Source organism: Strix aluco, chromosome 8 (genome assembly GCF_031877795.1).
Source record: "Strix aluco isolate bStrAlu1 chromosome 8, bStrAlu1.hap1, whole genome shotgun sequence".
NCBI classification, from domain to species: Eukaryota; Metazoa; Chordata; class Aves; order Strigiformes; family Strigidae; genus Strix; species Strix aluco.
This window is the reverse complement of record NC_133938.1, coordinates 18,753,690-18,774,492: the sequence shown is the minus strand read 5'-3', so window position 1 is coordinate 18,774,492 and position 20,803 is coordinate 18,753,690. Positions and strand designations below refer to the sequence as shown.

Genomic DNA, 20,803 nt, shown 5'->3' with positions numbered 1-20,803 from the left:
AAAAGTTATCAAAGCAGCAATCTTTTCTCAGAATGGCTTGTAACCTCTTATAGCAACAACTCCATTAGCATTTAAAGAAATGTACATGGAAAAACACTGTATTAAGTTTCAGTCTCCAGAATTATCAAGGGTTTTGAAGTAACTTCTGCTGAACATAATGCAATTTACTTTGCACATTGAATGTACAGGGTTAGAGGTTATTAAGGTTGTTTCTTCTACTTAGGACCAGACAATAGCTAGCTTTTAGCTCTCTGGTAAGACTTCCTTGATAATTAAGATACTTCCACTATGACAGTCATATACACTAGAGCTATCTGAAAAGTGTTTTCTATCACTGAGAATTTATGCAGTAAATAAACATGCATAATACTTCCTGAACGGAAACACACCCCACAGGAAAACCTTACCTGACTAATTTTTATAGAAGCATCTCTAGACAATCTTCTGAAGTTATAAAAACAAATCCTTTATTTAACAGATATTCTTTTAAAAAATAAGGTTCTATAACAGAAATCAAACCTATGCATGTCACATGAGACATCCTGAAGGCAGTTGCTGTTGAATAGTGAGTTACTGGCACTGAGGAAACATGGGCTATGCAAAATGAGTAACTGCATTTAGTACTATTGCCTAAGTAGGAAAGACCAGACAGGAACAAAAATGTCCTTTTAAAACAGTTATGCTTTTCTTTTGATGATATAACTTCCAACACCTGGCCCCTCCTCTAGCAACACTCCCAAAGTAGTAACTGTTCTCTGAAAATATTCTGAACAAAATTAATACACTTTGTTCCATTTTCAGTCCCCCACGTACTAATCAGGAACAAAGCAGAGATATGCAACTATGTAAAAAAGTCTCTCAAGCACTTTATTTCAGTCCTACCTTAAGGCAAATTTGTAAATTTTAAGGGAGTATCTTGAGAATTAAGCACAAAGCTTGTGAAACTCTTTTTCTTTGTAGTTTTCGATCAAAGTTAACTCTCTCAGAGAACAGGTGTGCCCTGCAATAACCCCTCAGAAGTGTCTTAGGATAAGACCCTGTTAGTGATGTTTATGTAATTTCTACATCTGCAAGTATTTCTTAAAGTAAACTGACATTTGCAGTCCAACTGCACAAGACTAAATTTCAGTAGTTCTGTACACAGTGTGATGGTATTCCAATGAGTGTAAATGTTGAGGTCAACAAGGTAAAACTACCTCAGTATCTCATTTCCACATAAAACATGTGAAAGCAATAATAGCATATGGTATCTTCTCAGAGTCTCATGTCTTTAAAAAAAGGATGCAGCAAAGCCTCTTTTGCAGTTATTCTTGTTGCAGGGTTTAAGTCTAGTAGCTTATCAAGTAGGTCATATGCTTCATCAGGAACCTGATCCCATCCTTTCATGTCTGTTGCCTTCATTTCCAAAATACCATCACCTTCCTGAAAGCTCTTTAAGTGTTGAATTTGTTTTCCAAGTGTCTCAGGAGCACACTGTTTGTCTACTGCAACTGGCAAAGCTGAGTCATTTACAGACTCGCTGGGCACTTCACCCTGCGATCTCTTACAGCTGCTATTTGTTCCTCTCAACTTCTCACAGAGGGTTCTTAAGTTTTGTGCTGGGACAACTTGGGTACACAGAACTGATTTACCTAGAAAAAAAATTTTACAGTAAGTGACATTTTATTATATTTTCTATGCAACTGTAAATTCTAAGTTTGTTTCAGAGAAACTTCATGTCTTGAAGTGTAACCAGCGTTTAAAAAAAAAAAAATTCAAACCTCTCAAAAAAACCACATCCAACCTCCCCACTCCTCCAAACCAGCCATGCTTTACAGCAATAGCCCCAGCAAGTCAGCAGGGTAATAGTCTTGGTTCTGCTCGGAACAAAGCTGTTTGGGTTTGTTCGTGAAGTTATGTAGTGAGAGGTTGTCACTCACCCCACACACCATCTTTTTGCATTTCACTGTCATTTTAACAGAACTGAAGAAAATTAGATACCCTGATTTTTACACCTCTGAAGAATGAAAATAGCTGCTGTCAGTTACACTTCCAGGTAGCAAGTGCTGCAGCATTTGGCCTGCAAACAATTAGGGGAATGGTTATTTTAGGGGTTTGTGTGTTTTGTGGTGGTTTTGGTTTTTTAAACAGGCCATCTGTTGGTTTTTTGTTTGGTGTTTTTTTTTTTTTTACTAGCCCTTCTAGAGGGGGGGAAAGCAAGGTTTACATCATCTAAATATTAAATCATATTGACTTAAGCCTCCAGGACAAATTTTCCAGGAATAGAAACACTGCCTCAAGAATTCTAACCAAATGCCAGTAGAAAAAATTTAGTTGGCATATTTCACCTCAAGTGGCCCTGACTGAGTGAAAGGCAGTAGACAGGCTGGGAAACCTATGGCATGAAGTACCCCAAATACAAATTATAGAAGACAGAAAAATACAAAACTTTCTTAAAACTCTGTATACATAGACTAGTACTTTTAGTGTTTTACATGATAAAAGTGTAATTTACCTCCAAGATGACTCCCAAACCTAAAAATATATTTTTATATATTTAAAAAAAAAAAAAATCATAGATTGTAAGTCCCTGCATTAAATAGCAGACCAAGCATACGTTTTCCCCTTTTCCCCATAATTAAGGCTTGCATACCAAAAGTTTTAGCAGCCTGAATGGTTTCTCTGGATCCACGAACTGTCATGATTTGTGCCAGAGCAGTTAAATCATCACTTGCTTTGTAAAATGGATACCGTCCACTGAGCAGAGAAAGGAATACGATCCCCGCAGACCACATGTCAATTGCTGCAATTGAAAGCAAACTTAGTAATAACTAAACTCACCACTTTATCACAAACAAAATCACAACCTTCTTTAAAAAGAAATTATGACCTGAGAAGCTTCTATCAGAAAAAGTTATGTTCTGAAGTACTTACTGACTTTGGTCACATAGATAACACTTTAGCAAACAGTGGAAATTACTATAATTAGATGGAAGAATAATTTCCTGATTTGATGCAGAGGGAGTATTTAAGCTTTTCCATAGAAATTTTCATGAGTAATTCCATTAACTTGCTAAACTTACAATGTACCACAACAATGTTTGAGGTTGTATTACCCAGGGAGACGAGGGGGTGAAAAACTCTCTAGTTTTGATACTTATTTACGTTTGCTTCACATGAAGAAAACCTTATATAAGGATCATAAATAACAAATAATTAACAAATGAATGTGAATCTGAATTTTTCTGGGACTGAGGCTGCCAGTTAGACAGTACTAAAAAAATTTATCTTAGTATGAACTTTGTTCCTCTCTAATATGAAATCACCTGACAAGATAGCCAGTTTAAGAACTGTAATAGTTAGAAGTTATTCATCACTTTCATTGTGTTATGAAGAGTACAGAGAGTACTCTGGGGAGAGACGCCAAAGCGCGATGGAAACTTTAATACTAAAAGTTATGAGAATACCTGTCTGCCATAATTTTTTGGCTCACTAAGGTGCACATTTTGAGAGATGGCAAGGAAAGTGAAGGAGAAAGTTTGAAGGATTCTCAAACTCTAAAGAGAAAAATTAACAGTTGGGAAATAAAGCCATAGTTATTCTACTTCTCTTCAAAAAAAAAATGAGTAGTAAAATAGGCAGTAATTAATTTGGACATTTTAGTTAGAAACACTATTACCACAGGACTTTGGGGGGGGGGGGCGGAAATTAAGTTGACTTCGGTTGCAAAACCAGATTTTATGTCTTTTATTAAAAAATTAAAAATCCAAGTTAATCATTTGGCACAATTGACAGTGGAAAAATTTTGTATCTTCTTCATAGTTCCTGTTAAAAAGTTTTAGTATTACTGTATCACTGTTGAAAAGATCATATTATCTGAGGTGTTGTGCATCATCCCGATTATGTGGTTGGGAAAGCTGGAGCCATCAAGGTGAAGACCTTTAAATAAGTTTAACTACTTAACTCTTACTGAAATTAATAGACTTTATATGTCTGAATGGCTAGTAAATCGTGGCCCTACAATTCTGGTATTGCTGAGATCATTATCAGACTGCAAGATCCTGTGCAATGGTATCAAAATCATGATTACTCTCTATGCTTTTGTCTAGTGCTATTGAACTAGTGAGGTAGAGCAAGGAAAGGGGAGCAGAGGGACAAACCAAGTGACTAGACCCGTATAACATCAACCTGGGAGTTTAGGTTGTATTCCCTGCACTGTGAACCTGGATTGGATGCACTAAGGTAGCTCTGGATAGTCAACTGGATCTAGCTGTTAACTTCATCTCAGCCCAGAGACCACAACTAGTAGTAAGACTGGAAGGAATACAAGGAGGTGACTACAGCAGTCCCAGATGGAAGCAGAGAAGATCTGTAAGTTCAAATACAACATAATCTCATAAATATTAGTATTAGTCTACCCAGTTCTAATTAAGGCCTTTGTTGACATACTACAGGAGCTCAGCACCACTGACTCAGTATTTTTAGGACTGTCTGTGCCACACCCAAGGGTTTCCAGATTAACCCATATTTTCTGTAATCCTGCACTCCATTGCTCTAGAGAACAGAAAACTGTCTGAAAGCATACTTAACACCAGCATGTGTCCAAGATTTCCTAGGTATGTCTTCTTTCTGCCTAAATTCTGTCTAGACAGATTCACAGATTGTCTAAACTTGTCCTGGATTTCTGGATGTCTTCTAGCCAATAAAGCTGGCTGTTACAGCACAGGCACAGTAACTCCAAACAGGCTGCCATACCCCTTGAAACCCCAGTAATACCCACAGCACAGATGTTGTTTCAAATAACACTATCTAGGGATAAGCTGGTCAAATGTAGTTAGGTCTATTCTGAATGTGTACACACACTTTAAGTACTGAAAATTGACAGTTTTCTCAAAAGGTATTCAGCAAAACAGTGGCTAAAAACGGTTATTTTAAATCCAATTTTTGAGGACATTGTATTTATGCCCCTTTTCATAAGTCAAAACTCCTGGTTGTACACCAAATGTTTAACAGGTAACTTTGCTTTTATTGGTCCTCCGTTCTCCAGGTAGGCACAACCTCTCCCATCCTACTTGCACCAGCTAATGCACTAACCATCCTTCTGCTCTCCGATATCTACCCAGACTACTGAAACTTATGTATTTGATAGTTTTTAACCCAGAGAAATTAAACATTTAGTAGGAAAAAAATATGACATTTATAGACCAGCTATTTAAAGCACTAGCTAAAAGGAAAAAGATATGATAAAAAGTATTAACTAATGCTTTCTAAAACACATTTGCAATTATACCATTAACTATGCCTGTTACGAGAGCAAACTATATGTGACAACCTGTCTAGAAAAGTATAAAGTACATTCTCTCCCCAAGATTTATTCAAGTAAAATCTTGAATCAATAAGCCAAGAAACTTGACAAAAATTACAACTTTGTTTTCTTTTAAAAGTCATTATATTCAACTCCTGCATATGGCATTACCCCTCAAATGAACAAAGGCATATTCAAGTTTCAAACACAGGAAAAATATTCCTAACGTTCTTACTCTGAATACTAAACTTTTAATTAAAATCAGGAAATGCCTGATAAGTGTTAGAAGGGATGATATGAATTTCACATGTAAACAAAAACCCTCCCATACAACATAATATGCATAAATGAGAAGGATCAAAAGGTGAAAAAAGGCATTAATTTCAGTCTGTTGTGCAGTACCTGTGGTCTGAGTGGGACATTTTGTTAATACTTCTGGTGCTCTGAATCCAGGTGTTCCTGCCCTGGGAGCAACTTGCTGACACCTTGTAATGAGACAAACATGTTTAGAAAATAAAAGGTGATAAGTAACTTCTAGTTCTAATAATGCTTAATATTATATACTTGTGTAAGATGTGTAAACAGTCTAACCCTGCCTTATTCAAGTTTTATAGAAGTTTGAAGCATCTTATAATTATCTAGCATGAAATTATGTGGCATAATAGACTTATATTATCTATTGTATTATTATATTTTTATTATATTATCTATCATAAGGTAATACCACAGAATACTTATTGCATACTTCACTCACAATGACCTTCTTTAGTTTCATTCAACAGCAGGCTTGTTTTCATAGGAAACTTTAAAGTTGAGACTGATTAACCAAAGGCAAAAAATGCACTAGATTAGTGAATGTGGATGCTCTGGCTTTGTATTACTCCACAGCAAACTAAGGTTCAGTACTTCTGAGTGTTGACAAGAATGTACTTTTCATTAGATTAACTAAAAGGTATGAGATTATCATTATTTAAAAAAAAAAAAACAAACAACTTTCCAGAGCTTTCTTGTATGGCTTAAAGTGCCTTCCTTCTATGGGCTACTTCTGAGTCTGGCAAATTCCTCATGTTTCATACTTCCGAAATGAAGTTGATATCACCATATTTTGACAGTCTGGGAAGAGAGGGACCCCACAGTTTCATGACTATGCCTAGTGAAGCAGAATTCTCTATATTAATCTGTGTTCCTTAATGTGTGGATAAAGGCAATAGGAGATCATAACCAAAAGTAACTGTAGAGGGATGGAGCTGAACTGAGTTATTAAGATTCTCTAACCTATTATTAAAACTTAAACTTTATTTTTTAAATTAACAAATACAAAACAGTCATGCTCCCTTTTTATTCTACATTTCATGATTTCCAGAATCCAAGCTGTTGGTGTGATTTAGGCCTATTAGATAACTATTAATGACATATTGATGTATTGTCTTCTAAGTGTTGTAATTAACTTGAGTGATTGGCTACAACACATGTAGGTGGATAATAAAATACAACAACAAAAAATCATTAACAGTGAATCTCTCTTGCTGCAGATAGCAGTGAACCAATTATTCCATGAACTATTCTTGTTTAAAAAGAGCATACTCAGTGTTTTAAGGGTTGCACAGATCAAATGCTATCTTTTACCAACTAAATCAGCTGTCTAGTAAATCTAAGTTTCTGAGCGTGCTTGACAGCACAGCAGACAATTTTACAACATTGTCAAAACAAATTACCTTGAAAGGCAAACACTGCAAACTCTTTCTGTTGCGAAACAGTCACAGGTCAGGTTTGAGGGACAACCACTGGCAGCTTTCCTGGCTGCCCCATTGCTCACTGTTTTGGTAGAAATAATCTTCTTCTTTGTTACTAACTTCCTAGATGAAACATCTATCATCTTTGATTGTTTTATGAGCTGCAATGTAGATATTTCAGAGAAGGTGACATAGTTAAGAAGCTTCCCTTTACATACAGATAGGCCAGTTCCTAAAATACTATGACTGAACAGGTGCTCATGAGCAAAAAGCTGCAGTTTTAAAACAGAAGACAGCAAACCTTTTTAACAATAGCACATCTATAAAATAGACACTGGAGCTTTCTAAATACCCTGAATTTTTCCTCCCCTTCCCCTTTAGAAAACATTTTTCAGTGTTTACTAAAACACAAATACATTAGGTACTCTGAAGCTACAAGACAAAGATTTTTCAAGTTACTATCATGTTTCAAGAATTCTTTTGGTTCAACATGAAAATTAAAAAAATGTACACAAAATGCCACAGCAACACACAGGCTCTAATTCTACAATAAGATGATCACTGGTGGCCAAACCCTCTAATTTAGTTGGGGTTTCTCCCTTGTCATATTAAATACTAATTACAAGAAGTACAGAAAAGTATTTACTACAAGTTTTCTCTCTAGCTTCAACTGTAAAATGAAAAGAAAATGAAGTTTCACAAGATAAGTACATCCTAGTTGCACAGATACATGTGTAGGAAAAAAAGATAAATTTAGCATACAAACAAGATCAGCTAGAGAGACAGCTCCAAAACTAGTTCTTTTGAGTTTCAAAAGGGACTGAAACAGAAATGAAAAATTCTTTGAGCCTTTCAGCAAAGACACACTTAATAATCTGCTCAAAAACTTCTAGTCCCACAACATCCTGGAGTAGTGTCCAGTCTTACAGAACAACCAGTTCTATAATTTTTCAAATATGTAACAGATTGCTCTTCCTGATGAGTCATACTTCTTACTTTTGTGCTCGAGTTCTCCTGGTATGTGGAACTATAGACATTGAAATTCCTCTCTCCAAAGACAGAGCGCTGGACAGAATGGTGCACAGAATCCTCCTACAATACCAACAAAAAGGACAATAAGGATCCTATCTAACACACAGTCAGCTGAATACTGACAGTTAAAAAAAAAAAGTGTGAAGTGATATAAAACAAGAACAGCTGCATAGTAAGTTATTTTCAGGCATCAGTTTACTGTGGATGAAGAAAACATGGTCTAGACAGAACAGCAAACATGCTTACAAAACTAATCACACCTCAGAAGTACCCCAAGACAATCATCTGTATGGCATTTGTTATGCAACTAATAACTAAACGTAGATGAAAAATTATTGGCTTGGAGAAGAGTTCCGCAGTACATGTCATTTAAAAAAATATTTAAGGCTGTCTAAATAGTAATCCGTGCTAGGGTTTTATACCACCTTTGGCATTGTGTTGTATCTAACAGATAATGAAATGCCAATAGGGTTACATAGCCACTTTGATAAGAAAACTGTGATTCTGCGCATCACATTAGGATCCCCCAAGATACGCGTGCACAACTTTTGTTCAAGTATTACATCTCCCCCTGTTGGATGAAGTAATACATTAAACATACAACAATATTAATGAAAAAGACTGAGAACCTTTCCTCCTCTTCCTTGTTTAATCTGTATTTTTGAAAGTGAGCTGGACCTTTTATCAGCTGCTTTTGAGGCTGACTGTTGAGCTATCTGTTTAGCTGCTGTGACACTGACAGAAACCCCATTTCCCAAGGCTATGGTGGGATTATTTTGCAAGCAACTTCCCTGCTTGTCTTCAGAGTGGGCAGTTTTGAGAAGTTCAATTTTCGTATCAGGGGTTCCTTGTGCTAAGCCAAAATCTACCAAGGCATACCTGAAAGACACAAATTTAGAATCAGGAGTCACAAAGTATCCATCAGTCAGTTCAATTTACTATTCATTACTTGTTTACTTATCTTTCTTTCAATTTTACTCAGTATGTTGCTCGTCTGCTGTTGCCAGCACCACAGTCCTGTTTTCCTCCTCCTCCTCTTGTCCTACCTTACCTATGCCCTCAATGTTTTTACCCTATATCCATCATACTTCGTTGTTTCTTGTACCAAAATCTTCTCAAATGCATACTTTCTCCAGTGGTGTTAAAAAAATACTCCCAGCAACTCTGTTGTGGGGTTCTTCTAATCCTACAGCTCCAAACCTTCAGCCAACAATGAAGTACAAGTGACTTGACCCTTGCAGGATTCCCGTGGGCAGAGAAGAAATGTAGCAGTGAAGACAAACAAGACTAACAATGCTGAGATTTTTTCCAGACATCAAGCCATACTACTGGAATTTATTTCAGTCTTCAAACAGGTAAGACTACATTAGTTCACAATTCAGATCCGTCTTTAAAAGAATTATTTTTTGCTACAACCAGTACAAAGACAATCCAGCTGTCTCTGGGTCTCAGACAAACTCAATTTCATGGCCTCCACATGTAAAGATTAAGGCTCAAACAAATGCTGGAAGAGCCAAAACAACAGTACGAATTATTTTGACGCATTTAAAAAAAAAAAATAAGTAACTCAGTATTTCTCAAATTTTTAAGCTTGTGGTTTGACAAAAAATAATCAAACCTCCCCTACAAATTTCCACTACATAGAGTCCTAGGATCATTTAGGTTGGAAAAGACCTTTAAGATAGAGTCCAACCCTTAACCTAGCACTGCCCAGTCTACCACTAAACTGTGTCCCTAAGCACCACATCTACACATCTTTTAAATACCTCCAGGGATGGTGACTCCACCACTTCCCTGGGCAGCCTGTTCCAGTGCTTGACAACACTTTCAGTGAAGAAATTCTTCCTAATATCCAATCTAAACCTCCCCTGGCACAACTTGAGGCCCTTTCCTCTTGTCCTGTCACTTGTTACCAGGGAAAAGAGACTGACACCCACCTCAGTACAACCTCCTTTCAGGCAGCTGTAGAAAACGATAAGGTCTCCCCTCAACCTCCTTTTCTCCAGGCTAAACCCCAGTTCCCTCATCCGCTCCTCATAAGACTTGTGCTCTAGATCCCTCACCAGCTTCGTTGCCCTTCTTTGGACGTGGTCCAGCACCTAGTGTCTGAATTGTACATAGCACAATACTCACCAATACAGCCATAGGACTGCTAGCACTAAAACAGTACTTTATTCTATCTATTTCAGCTTCACAAAAAAGCAGCACCTCGCTTTCTACAGTCTTTAAATATTGTAATTTGCAGGAAAAAACCCAGCCCTACTAGTTCTAAACATTAATTCAATGTAAAGTGAAAACAGCCCAAATTCAGCTATCTTATCTGTATCAGTTTTACTCTATCCACAAGTAGAAATTTACAAGTATCAATCACAAGTCACTATTAGCTTTTTTATTAAAAAAAATCCCAACTGATTTTATTCTTCTCATTCTTATTAAAAAATGTAGTATTTGTACCCAATAGTAAAATCTTCATTTTTTCAGGTACTTGTCACTCTGAAGCAGATACTACATTAAGTATGAAAAAACAATTCCTTCCCTCCTCAAATCCCTAAACACTGAAAGAAAAATTTTACAAATAAAAAACTACTTTTTTAGTTTTATTATTTAAGCACATGTTATGCAGCTGGAAGGAAAAAAAACCAAAAGCCTAATCGACTCTGTTCTGCCAAGGCACACATCCCCAAATGAGATCACAATATGGTCATCTGGACAGACTTACTCTTTAAGCTGCCTGTTGTAGAGGAAGTTACTGGGCTTGACGTCACGGTGAACAATACCAAAGTGATGAATGCGCCTCAACGCTTTAAACAGATTAAACATGTATTCCCTCACTTCTTCAAAGGAAAGAGAATTCAAAATGTCCTGGAAGATTATTTGGATACTGTAATTATGCAACAGTTTTTAATTTAAAACTTTTACTACACATAAGAAGTCTGGGACTCACCAAGAAGGATTCATGTTCCAGATATGGCATAACAATAACCACATGGTCATTTTTCCTAAAGCAATATTTTACTCCCATAACATTATCTTGTCCCCTAGAAGAAAAATAATGTCACTGAATAAAGATCAGAAGATGGATGTTTATTTTCATTTACTTCTTAAAAACTTCAATCAGGCTTTCTGTTATAATCTGATTTATATTTTGACAGCAGTCTTATCAGCAGTCAGTAGTTATGCTGTTGCCTCTCATTGCTATGTTCCATTTGAGTTCTGCAATCTGCAATGAGGTATCCACAGATTATCTGTGGGGCCATGATTTGTAGTTACTGCTGTAATTAAATGTAGGACCTAACTTTCATGATACCAACTGCTTTAAGAAGGTGCTATTTAGCACACTCTGGCAACAAGTATTCATTCCTAAAACCACAGTTTCTGATTAAGAGATTATTTTTTCCAAGCATTTCAGAACTGGAATATTAGTTATCACAGAGATACATCATAGAATTTCTCAGATGGAAAATACAGCACCATCTGCAAACTGAGACGAGTAGAAAAGGGCATCCATTGCAGGTAAGACACTCCAATTCTTATTTGCTCTTGATAGAAAGAATATACATTTCTGCGGTTAAAAAAAGGCAAGCAAAGTGCCAAAACTTAAAATAAATAAATACAGAACAGTGAGACAATGTTCAGCAGCTTAGTCATGACAGTCATAACTTTTTTGTTTATGTACCCTGCTACTGTGAGGCACTGAAGTTCAGCAGCAATTCGCAGAGGGTGGCTGGTTGGAATCAAGTGCTTCAGAGCCATTTTTTCCTCGTATCCTGTTTGTAGTTGTGCTGTGGCCAAGTAAACTGAACTAAAAGTACCTGTAAAAAGGGGAGAAAAACACTGTCTTCAGCATTTTTAATTAGGTCAATTCAGATTTTTGCAGAAGTGATCTAACTGTTCACAGTCCCACAGTATACTTGATACTACATCAAAAGCAGATTCTAGAAGAGAAAAATGCAGTTCCTTTTTTTCTCCTACTGAATTCAGTGATCTTGTATACAAGTTTTTTATGTCAGTAAAAATGCAAATGTAACACTGTCTAACTTGCTTGAGACACAGAGCTCTTTGAATGTAAATTTCCTGTCTTTGATTTGCTTTCTTGTCTAGGTACCTTACTTTCATCTGACATCTAACTCTTCTCTCCTTACGATGTAAGTGGGGTATATAATGCTAATCTGGAAAGTACTGCCTTTACTATTCAAAGAACTTCTGAAATTGCTACATTTTTCTTAATTCTGTTACCTTATCTACAAAGTAAGACTTCTCACATGATGTGTAACTTTACTATTTGTTTGCCCAGAGCATTATCGCATAGACAGAACATGATAGACCCATTTGAAAAAGAGAATATTCAGACCGTATGCTAAACTTACCCACCCATTTCATTTTAAGGATATTCTAATATACCTCTTAGGAGGTTCATTTATCCTAATGATCTGATATCTGAACATACAAGTTGAAGCATTCTTCCATATGAATAAACAGTACAAATTACTTTTGATTACATTTTAAGTATTGTGCTTGCATCATGCTAGTTTAACAGTCTGTAAGTGCATACATACATCAAAATGCCAGCAAAAACTCTAAGTACTTCTTGCAGTCATAAACAAAAAAAAATCTAGAGTCTCATACATTCAGTAGAATTGATTACAGCAACAAGGGTTACCAAGTTGACCTTAGACATTATTTTTGAGAACTACTAAAATGAAAGTGACTCCAGAGTGGAATCTTAAGTTGAAGCTTTTCTCATAATGCTGCAGAAGTGCAAGTATTTTTTAAAAGCATTGTTTGCTCCCAATAACAAAATCAGAGTACTATTCATAAACAGATATTTTGTTTAATTATACTGTCTTTTTTATGACAGGCAGAACACCTTTTTTCTGTTGTTTTGTTTTTGAAACTTTGTATTGCTGTGGTATATGGAACTGGGGTTATTTGGGGGCGGGGAGCAGAGACAAAAACTTTTAGCCATCTAGCCTGCCATCACAGGTATTCCATCACAAAATAGTTGTTAAACAACCCAGCTCCTCACCAACATCTTTGTTTAAAAGTGTGAAATATCACAAAGCATTTCAGAGATCAAACGGGTAAAGTTCCAAAAAGTGCCGAAACCTGCACTCAGAAGTACCTAGGAATCTATTTAATAGTCATGATTAACAGTCATTGAAGGTATCAGCAATAGTATCTGTTGAAGGCAAGGTATACACAAGTGTTCTAAAATTTGATACTGTATGTCTTAAAAAAAAAAAAAGTTGTTTTTTTTTTAAATATCAGCTATAATCTTTCAGTCTCCTTCAGTTCTGCCCACAGGGTTTCAGCAGAAAGAAAGACATCTTAAGGAACAGTAGTTAAATATATTAAATAGATTTCATGTGTAAAAGAGAAAAAGAATGGAGTTAGTTATTCAAATCTATCTCAAAAAATTTTAGTTGTCAAAACTGGAATGCTGTTTTTTTGAAAGGCTTTAATATACCAGATTTTCAAGAAAATATCTTGAAAATGTCCCTAATTAACATACCTATGCGCTCAGCAACATATTAGAATTCATACAGAGACCAAGAATTAAATCAAAAATGCATCTGGCTTGAATTGCATATATTGGGATCTTAGATTTATACATTTTAAATTAGAAATACCAAAAGAAATCTTAGTCTAAGCAAGCTAAAATAAAACATTTACCTTCTCCAATTTTTTCCTTGATTTTGAACACATTTACAAGCTGTGGCACTGCTTCATAAAGTTTTTCAATGTCTTTTTTTATTCCTGCTGTGGAAAAAATGGGAAAAGTTAGGAAATTTATTTCTTGATTCCATATCTGATCTATATTTGCAATCACAAATCACACTTGAGTTCACAGGACTGTGAATTCACATAAATAGAGGAAAAAACAGCAGACAGGTATCTATCCCTGCTGACATTACCATCTGCATACTTGATAGTGTTGTTGTTCATCACGCTCCCTTTTAAGCTGCAGCATTTAAAAATTTGGTGGTTTTTTTTTTTTACTTATCTGCTACCTAGCAGTTCCTGAGAGGACAAAAGCCTTCTGGTTAGTAAGACATCAGATTACAGCTCATTGATAAATGTTTTCATGAGATTTGCAATGTCAATTTCATAAAAGACAAATTATAATAGTTGTTTCTGTAAGCACAGGAGCACATCCATCGGATGCAAATCAAAAAGGTAGGAAAATAATTTTTTTTTTTAAGATCAACAATGCATTCTTTCACACTGTTACTTAAAATAATAAACGCCAAAAACCATGTTTGCTCTGCATTTAAATTGATGCACTTTGTGCTGCGATCACTAGATGGCATGACAAGGATGTTGTACTGTATTATTTCAAAAAATTATGTAGTTTTCCATTCAGTTTATGAATCCTTGTCATTTAAACGTTCTCTATACCCTGCATAGGAATTCACTTCTTTTGAAGCTGTGAAGTATGTAGAGGCTGTGACTAATTTCTGTAAAGCAGGGGTGAAGAATATTTTATTATGTAGAACTAAGCACAAACAGGTATTTGGAAAGCAATCAAATAGAAAAAAGAAATGTGTATACATTTTTCATCCTAAAAATAATAAATTAAATTTAACATAAATATATAGTGTTGTATACATAAAAATGTGCTATGTTTTACCAGGAGCAAAAGTCATATGCAATGAGAAAAATTTTCAAAATATCACTGATATGCTAGAAACAAAGTATGGATTAGCGTGCATCCCCAATCTTCTATGCTAGCTCACTTTGTACAGCAACAGAATCTGTCTCCCTAAAGAACCCTTTCTTCCTGGTAAAAGCCCAGTAAATTAGTTGGTAATTCAAGTTATAATTTTTGACTGTAATTTCTTTTTATTTCAAAAAATTGTAAAACCCAACATACATTTGAGAACTGAAACCTGCTGCCTCTCTTACTATCCATTTACTTTTTTTTTTTTCTTCCCTTTAAATTGTTCCCTCTGCTTCTCCAAGTTATTTTGTTTTAAGTCATTTCGGTAGGGATATTTCAGAAATGAAAAAATACCTCTGTACTACACACCAAAACCATTAACATTCATAAAAGATACATTTGATTAACCAATAAAAGGTTAATCAGTTTTGCTAGGAATCATATTTAAAAACTTCAAAATATGCTAGGATAAAAATGACCAGGCTTGTACTAACAGTCAAGATGTACAGGACCTTGTGTCTTAATAATCCCTGAAGGAAAAGGCTAAGGAAAACTGGTCAACTGTACAGTTATTCTGGTTATTCCCCAATTTTACAGAGCCAGATTAAGCTAAATACCTTGAAAAGTAGGAAATTGAAAGTTTGCAAAACCCCTTCATTTTCCTGTCAATATAGTAGAAATTTGTTGAAAATACACTAAAAATTCAAGAAGTTACTACCTAACATTGCTTTCATAGCATTCATATTGCCCATGTGCTCTGAACTTTGTCAAGAAATTTATCTATTATTGCTGTAATTCTTGTTGTTTTGTCACTAAAAAAGAACTGTTGATAAAAAGTTTTATCATTTAAAAAGTAGTATTTCCAGTTAGTTTGCACAGTAATTTCAATTTTTCAAACAAATGTTTGTGTATTACATAACAAATGTAAAACATTCAAGAAAGCTTTCTGAAATCTTCAGAAAATACAGGAAGGGTAAAGGCTGGTATTTGTACCGTGTTCCATTTCCCCCAAGAATACTCAAAAATGTTAAGACATGAAACCACATAACAACTATAAAGAACTTAACATTGAAACATTATTGCGTCGCTCAAAGACCTAGGCTTTCCCCTCTGGAAGACAGTCCTGTTACTGGCTTCTGAAACATCCTACACAAACATGATCCCAAGAGGTCAGTAGCCACAGGACAGAGCTACAAGACTGTTTTCAACAGTGATACAGTTCTGACAGGCTCTGTTAGAACAACATTGCTTAGAACTAGTTTGCTATCTAACCTGCTCCAAATAAAGCAACTTAGTTTTGTTCCAATACTTGCATTTTACTCAGACTTCTTACGAGAGTTGCTTAGGCTTCAGTTTTTACTAAAGAAAAAAGTATACTGACAGTAACTTACCACATAAAATTTGCACTGGAATTTCTCCAGTAAAGTTGCTTGGTTAGGAAAAAACGTGTTACTTCTTGCAAAAAGCAAGACTCCCAACAAGGACTCAAAAGACCTTTTAAGTCTTTAGAAACTGGCGGATTTCTACTTTCCCTACCCATATCAGGTTTTGGGTTGTTTTGTGCCACCAGTCTAACAGTCCTAAGGTAGATACTAACAATCATGAAAAGCTCTCTCAGTAACTGCTACAGCATCTGCCAAATACTCCATTTTGTCTGACAATGAATTCAGGTTCCTGCCTGGACAAAGTTCAATGCTATCGGAGCACGAACAGCTGGGTTACACAGGTAGCAGATTCTAGGCCAGCGTAGTGCCTACCCAAGGCACTGAGAGCATTCAGTAACTCAGCACAGCTTCTTGTGTTGAAAGATCCCGAAAAGTGCTAGAAACAGTCAGCAACTGTCCTTGTTGACAGACAGCAGTATAAACATCATCTGTTCTCTTCTGGGACCTGAATCCCCAGTTGGCTATAGAGAACATACAGTCATTGGATATTATTATTATACACTGATGGTACAACATTTCTATGAGCAGATTTTAAAGTAATTTCTTTACTTCCTAGAATGAAAAGAATTTGCCAAGTGAGACAATTAAACGTTATTCAGCATCACTCTATGTAATTCTGGACGTAGATGTCCAGGGGACTGACAGAGGACTACCTTTTTCTAGGAAAATTAGTAGCCATTATATATATAAGCTGGCTGACCACCCACAATTACCGAGCAAGCATTGCACAGAAGGTCCAGATTGTGAATGTACTTCAAAGAGACTCAAAAACGAGCAATAAAAACACTATCAGAACACGTTTTGTAGTTCAGCTTCTCTGGTAAGAGCGAACAGTGTTTTTATGCACATAGACACATCTAAAGATATTTAAGGATAAGGCTGGCGACTATAGGTTAAAAGGCATGTGTACTTGTCTGGTCAGAGAATTTTATTCTCAGCGATTGCCTTTTTTGAATTCTGGTATCCTCTTATAATAACATACTCTGTAATAAATAGTAGGGTTCCTGAATTGTGACAAACTACTGCTGCTGAAGTTTTGTAACACACAAAAAGCAGGAATAAACTTAAAATCAAAAGCCACCTCAAACATTGTCATTTAATTAATTCTTTATACAATAGGATCATATACTGACAGGCTTATAATTGATGCTGAAACCTCCTGAAGCGACGAAGCAGTATGTCAGCAACAAAACATAATGTTAGCCATCTCTGTTTTAGCATGTACCTGAAAGCTTGCTGTTCTGCTCATGCTTCCCATGGAAGTCTTCAGCCTGATGAGGGTGCTGTTCATCACAGTGAGCCTTCAACACCGTCTCCATCACAAAACAAACCTGAAGTTAAAATTCCAAGACTTTGAGGACCACTTCTGAACACCTGGGGGAGCAAGCATATCTGGTTAGACACTTCCTGGCCCTGCACTTAGTTACTGAGGTGAAATTTAGGGAGTCTGAGGAGTTCCTCTGTGCTACCTAAAACAAGAAAGCATAACCCATAATCCCAGAGAAAAACTAACCCAGTAAAACCCCTCTATCTCTAGTAAGAAGAAAAAAGGGGGAAGAGAAGGAAGACAGGAGGATAAACTGAGACACAAATTATGTTCTTTCATCTCTTGTGTGTTTTCTCATTCACATTAAAGCATTATCTTTTCCCTGAAGTTTGCTTTGAAAGACAAGGAACTGATGCACACAGAAACAGCTGCATTGGATACTGCAACACCCATACAGACAGAAAACCTGAAAGAAATAAGAGAAAAATATATCGTCTCAATATGAGAGATTTCTCTCTCTTCTAGATAAAATCAACAAAAGGCATTATTATTTGTTGCCCTCTCCCATAACAAGAAATAATAGCACATGCTTATTTTGAAATGCTTCTTGCCTGTGAATCAGTAAAGTGTACTAATATTGTACATGCAAAAAATACTGTACAACCAAAAAACTGATAATATCATGAAGAAAGGCAGAGAGCCCCAGGGCAGGATAACCAGTGATAAGTGAGCCTGAAAGCACCACTTCTTACAGTTGCCCAACACTGGTTCCATTCAAAGATCTTCCTTGCATGTAACTTTGCCAAATCTTCAAAGTTCTAACTGAGCTTTTCCACACAGGGGAAACATATTCTGAAAAACTTCAAATTAAAGGATTCATCTGTTTCAGCTATGGAGCTAAAAATATATTTTGTCCCCAAAGAATGTGAGCTACCTTGAGTCTGTCATCCTTGTGCAAGAGAACAGGGACAGGCAACAGTCTCTTTTTTTGAGGGAGCTTTGCTGGAAAGTGGGACTTGGGAACTAATGGAATGAGATTAGAGATATTTCTAGACTCTCACAGGTAGACACTCCCTCCGCTAGTGCTGAGTAGGCAGACAAGCCTGTTCCAAACCTGAAACAGCATAGCCTCATTAGCAGAATAAGTAGTGCAAATTAATACAAACACCCCTTCTCCCCGCCGCTCACTGCCGCTCACCACGGCCTACTTGCTCTGATTCAGCCCCACGCCAGCCTCAGTTCTAGGCTCTTCCAGTTCAAGGCAGGTCACAAACACCTTCTTTGGAAAAAGAAAATGCATGCTTCTGTCTGCCTGCAAACCACCATAGGAACATGTTCATGGCTTGCTGGCCATGAGGAGGGTGAAAGGGGCTCAATAACTCAAGGTGTCATTTCCATTCATTTATGTTAAATAAAGAAGCTACTATCTGCAGAACTGGATACCTCGAATACTTGAGTATATTAAAAAATGGTTTACTACTCTGGAAGTGGGCTTAACAGTTATAAAATGGAACATCAAACAAAATCTGATTCAGATATTTACTTTTTACATTAAAAAACACTCAAAAGACACTATTAGATAAAAAATTAAGAGGAAGACCAAAATGATCCAAAGTTTCAGCTCAGACAACTTGCTTGCTGTTAAATCACATCTCCAATTTTAAAAAAAATGTTCTCCGTATCAAAACAAGAAAAAAAACAAAACCCAGATAACGACAGATTCAAACAGCCCACATTGCTTCATGGTCTTTTGAGTCAGCTATCTGAACCCTGCAGACAGAAATTAGTGACAGTGCTGCTGACTTCTTGGCTAAAGCAACGCTGCTAACAGGAACACAGTCTGCTGCCACTAAAATGCAAAGCTCCTTTAAGTGGGAATTTACACAGACACCCCTGGAAAAAGCTCAGCACGCCAAAATAAAAGTTGAGATTAAGATCTCTTTGTCATTTAATAAAAGCAAATGTTGTGGCTGGATTAAGTCTTGCAATAAATTGATGTTTTCTACAAAGACGAAATAAATCCGTCTATTACACGACAAGCAACAAAAGTCACACATCTAGAACTTCAATTTGCGCTGATGATGCCGATGCTGCCAGACAAAAGGAAAACGTCTGGTGCTTGTCAGAGCAGGTTGGCTTTACAGGACAGCCCCTCTAGCAAGGCTCCGGGCCAAGCCCACGTCCCCGGTTGCATTCGAACTGCAGCCTGAGAGCGCGCAGGCTGCAGACGGGCAGGGGCACCCGCGAAACGGCGGGGTCGGAGGCACCGTGCGAAGTGCAAGAGGTTATAACGAGGCGGACGGGGATCCGCGCGGGTGGGCCAGCGGGCGTGGGGCTTCCCGGGCGGTCACAGCCGCCAGGAGCGGGGAGAAGCAGCACCCCACCCCCACCCCCGGAGCTGCCCCTCAGCACCCCTCCGCCGGGCCAGGCGACCGTTCCGACCACGGGAACTGCCCCCCGCGGGGATCAGCCGGGACTAAGGCGGGGGGGAGGCAGCGCGGGGCCTCCCCACAGACGAGCAGGCCGCACCGGGCTGGGCCGGGTCCCTCCCCCGTCCTCACGGAGAGGCCGCGCGAGACCGGCGCCCCCGAGCCGCCGCGGCCGCAACCCGCCGGTGGGGAGGGGTTAGGGGGGTGTGCGGGCCGGCCGCGGTGCGGGCAGGGCAGGGCCGGGGGCTCGCGCGGGGACTCACGCGGGGCGCGGGCTGCCGGAACGCGCCGGGGTTTTGCCTGCTGCCGCCTTTTCCCGACCGCCCCTCCGCCACCAATCCCGGCCCTCGGCGGAAACCGCGGCCCCGGCCAATGGGGCCGTCGGCCGGAGGAGAGCGCGCTGCTATTGGCCGGCCGGCGGGGAAGAGGCCCGCCCAGAGCGGCCACTGGCGGCGCGCGCCAGGCGGGCTCGGCGGGCTCGGGCCTGCGGTTGGGGGGCCGCCGGTGGGGCGGCGAGTGAGGGCCGGGCCGGGCCGGGCCGGGCTGGGCCGGGCCGGGCCGCGGCTGCAGCCGCGCCACCCCGCGCAGCCGTGCTCCGGCCCGGGGGTGGGCAGCGCGGCCCGGCTCGCCCCCGGCCGCCGCCGGCTGCCGGGCCTGGTAACGAACGTCGTGTGGCCGTGACTGAGCGATCGGCGTTCAGCCAGCGCTGTGCGGGCGTAGAGGCCGTGCCTCGTGCCCGCCGAAGGGCCGAGGTGCCGCAGACCGAGGGGCTCCTCTGCCTCTCCCTGGGGCGGGGTGACGCTCCGCCGCAGGCGCCCGGGCAGGAGAATGCGCGGAGGCGGTCGGTGCGCGTCTTGAGACGGGTTGTGTGGGTCCGCTGCTCCGGGGGTCTGGAACTGTTCAAGATACTCGTGCTCGGTACAACAGTATTCAGCCCTTGTACATTTTATTT

The 20,803-nt window shown here is 38.7% G+C and overlaps 1 protein-coding gene across 2 annotated transcripts; it reads right to left on the bottom strand.

Annotated features, from left to right (window-relative positions):
- Positions 1–442: 442 nt before the first annotated feature.
- Positions 443–20,161, bottom strand: CDC7 (cell division cycle 7). Of its 2 annotated transcripts, XM_074833248.1 has the most exons (12): positions 20,115–20,161; positions 17,381–17,529; positions 13,723–13,809; positions 11,726–11,861; positions 10,994–11,087; positions 10,769–10,911; positions 8,679–8,928; positions 8,014–8,109; positions 7,000–7,178; positions 5,687–5,769; positions 2,633–2,782; positions 443–1,631 (listed from the first exon to the last, which is right to left on the bottom strand). In XM_074833248.1, the coding sequence occupies exons 2-12, from the start codon at positions 17,472–17,474 to the stop codon at positions 1,255–1,257; spliced, it is 1,689 nt and encodes a 562-aa protein (XP_074689349.1). In that variant the 5' UTR covers positions 17,475–17,529; positions 20,115–20,161; the 3' UTR covers positions 443–1,254. The 2 variants fall into 2 exon arrangements, with proteins under 2 accessions (XP_074689349.1, XP_074689347.1); XM_074833246.1 differs by lacking the exon at positions 20,115–20,161 and having other exon boundaries at positions 17,381–18,359.
- Between the last annotated feature and the right edge of the window lie 642 nt (positions 20,162–20,803).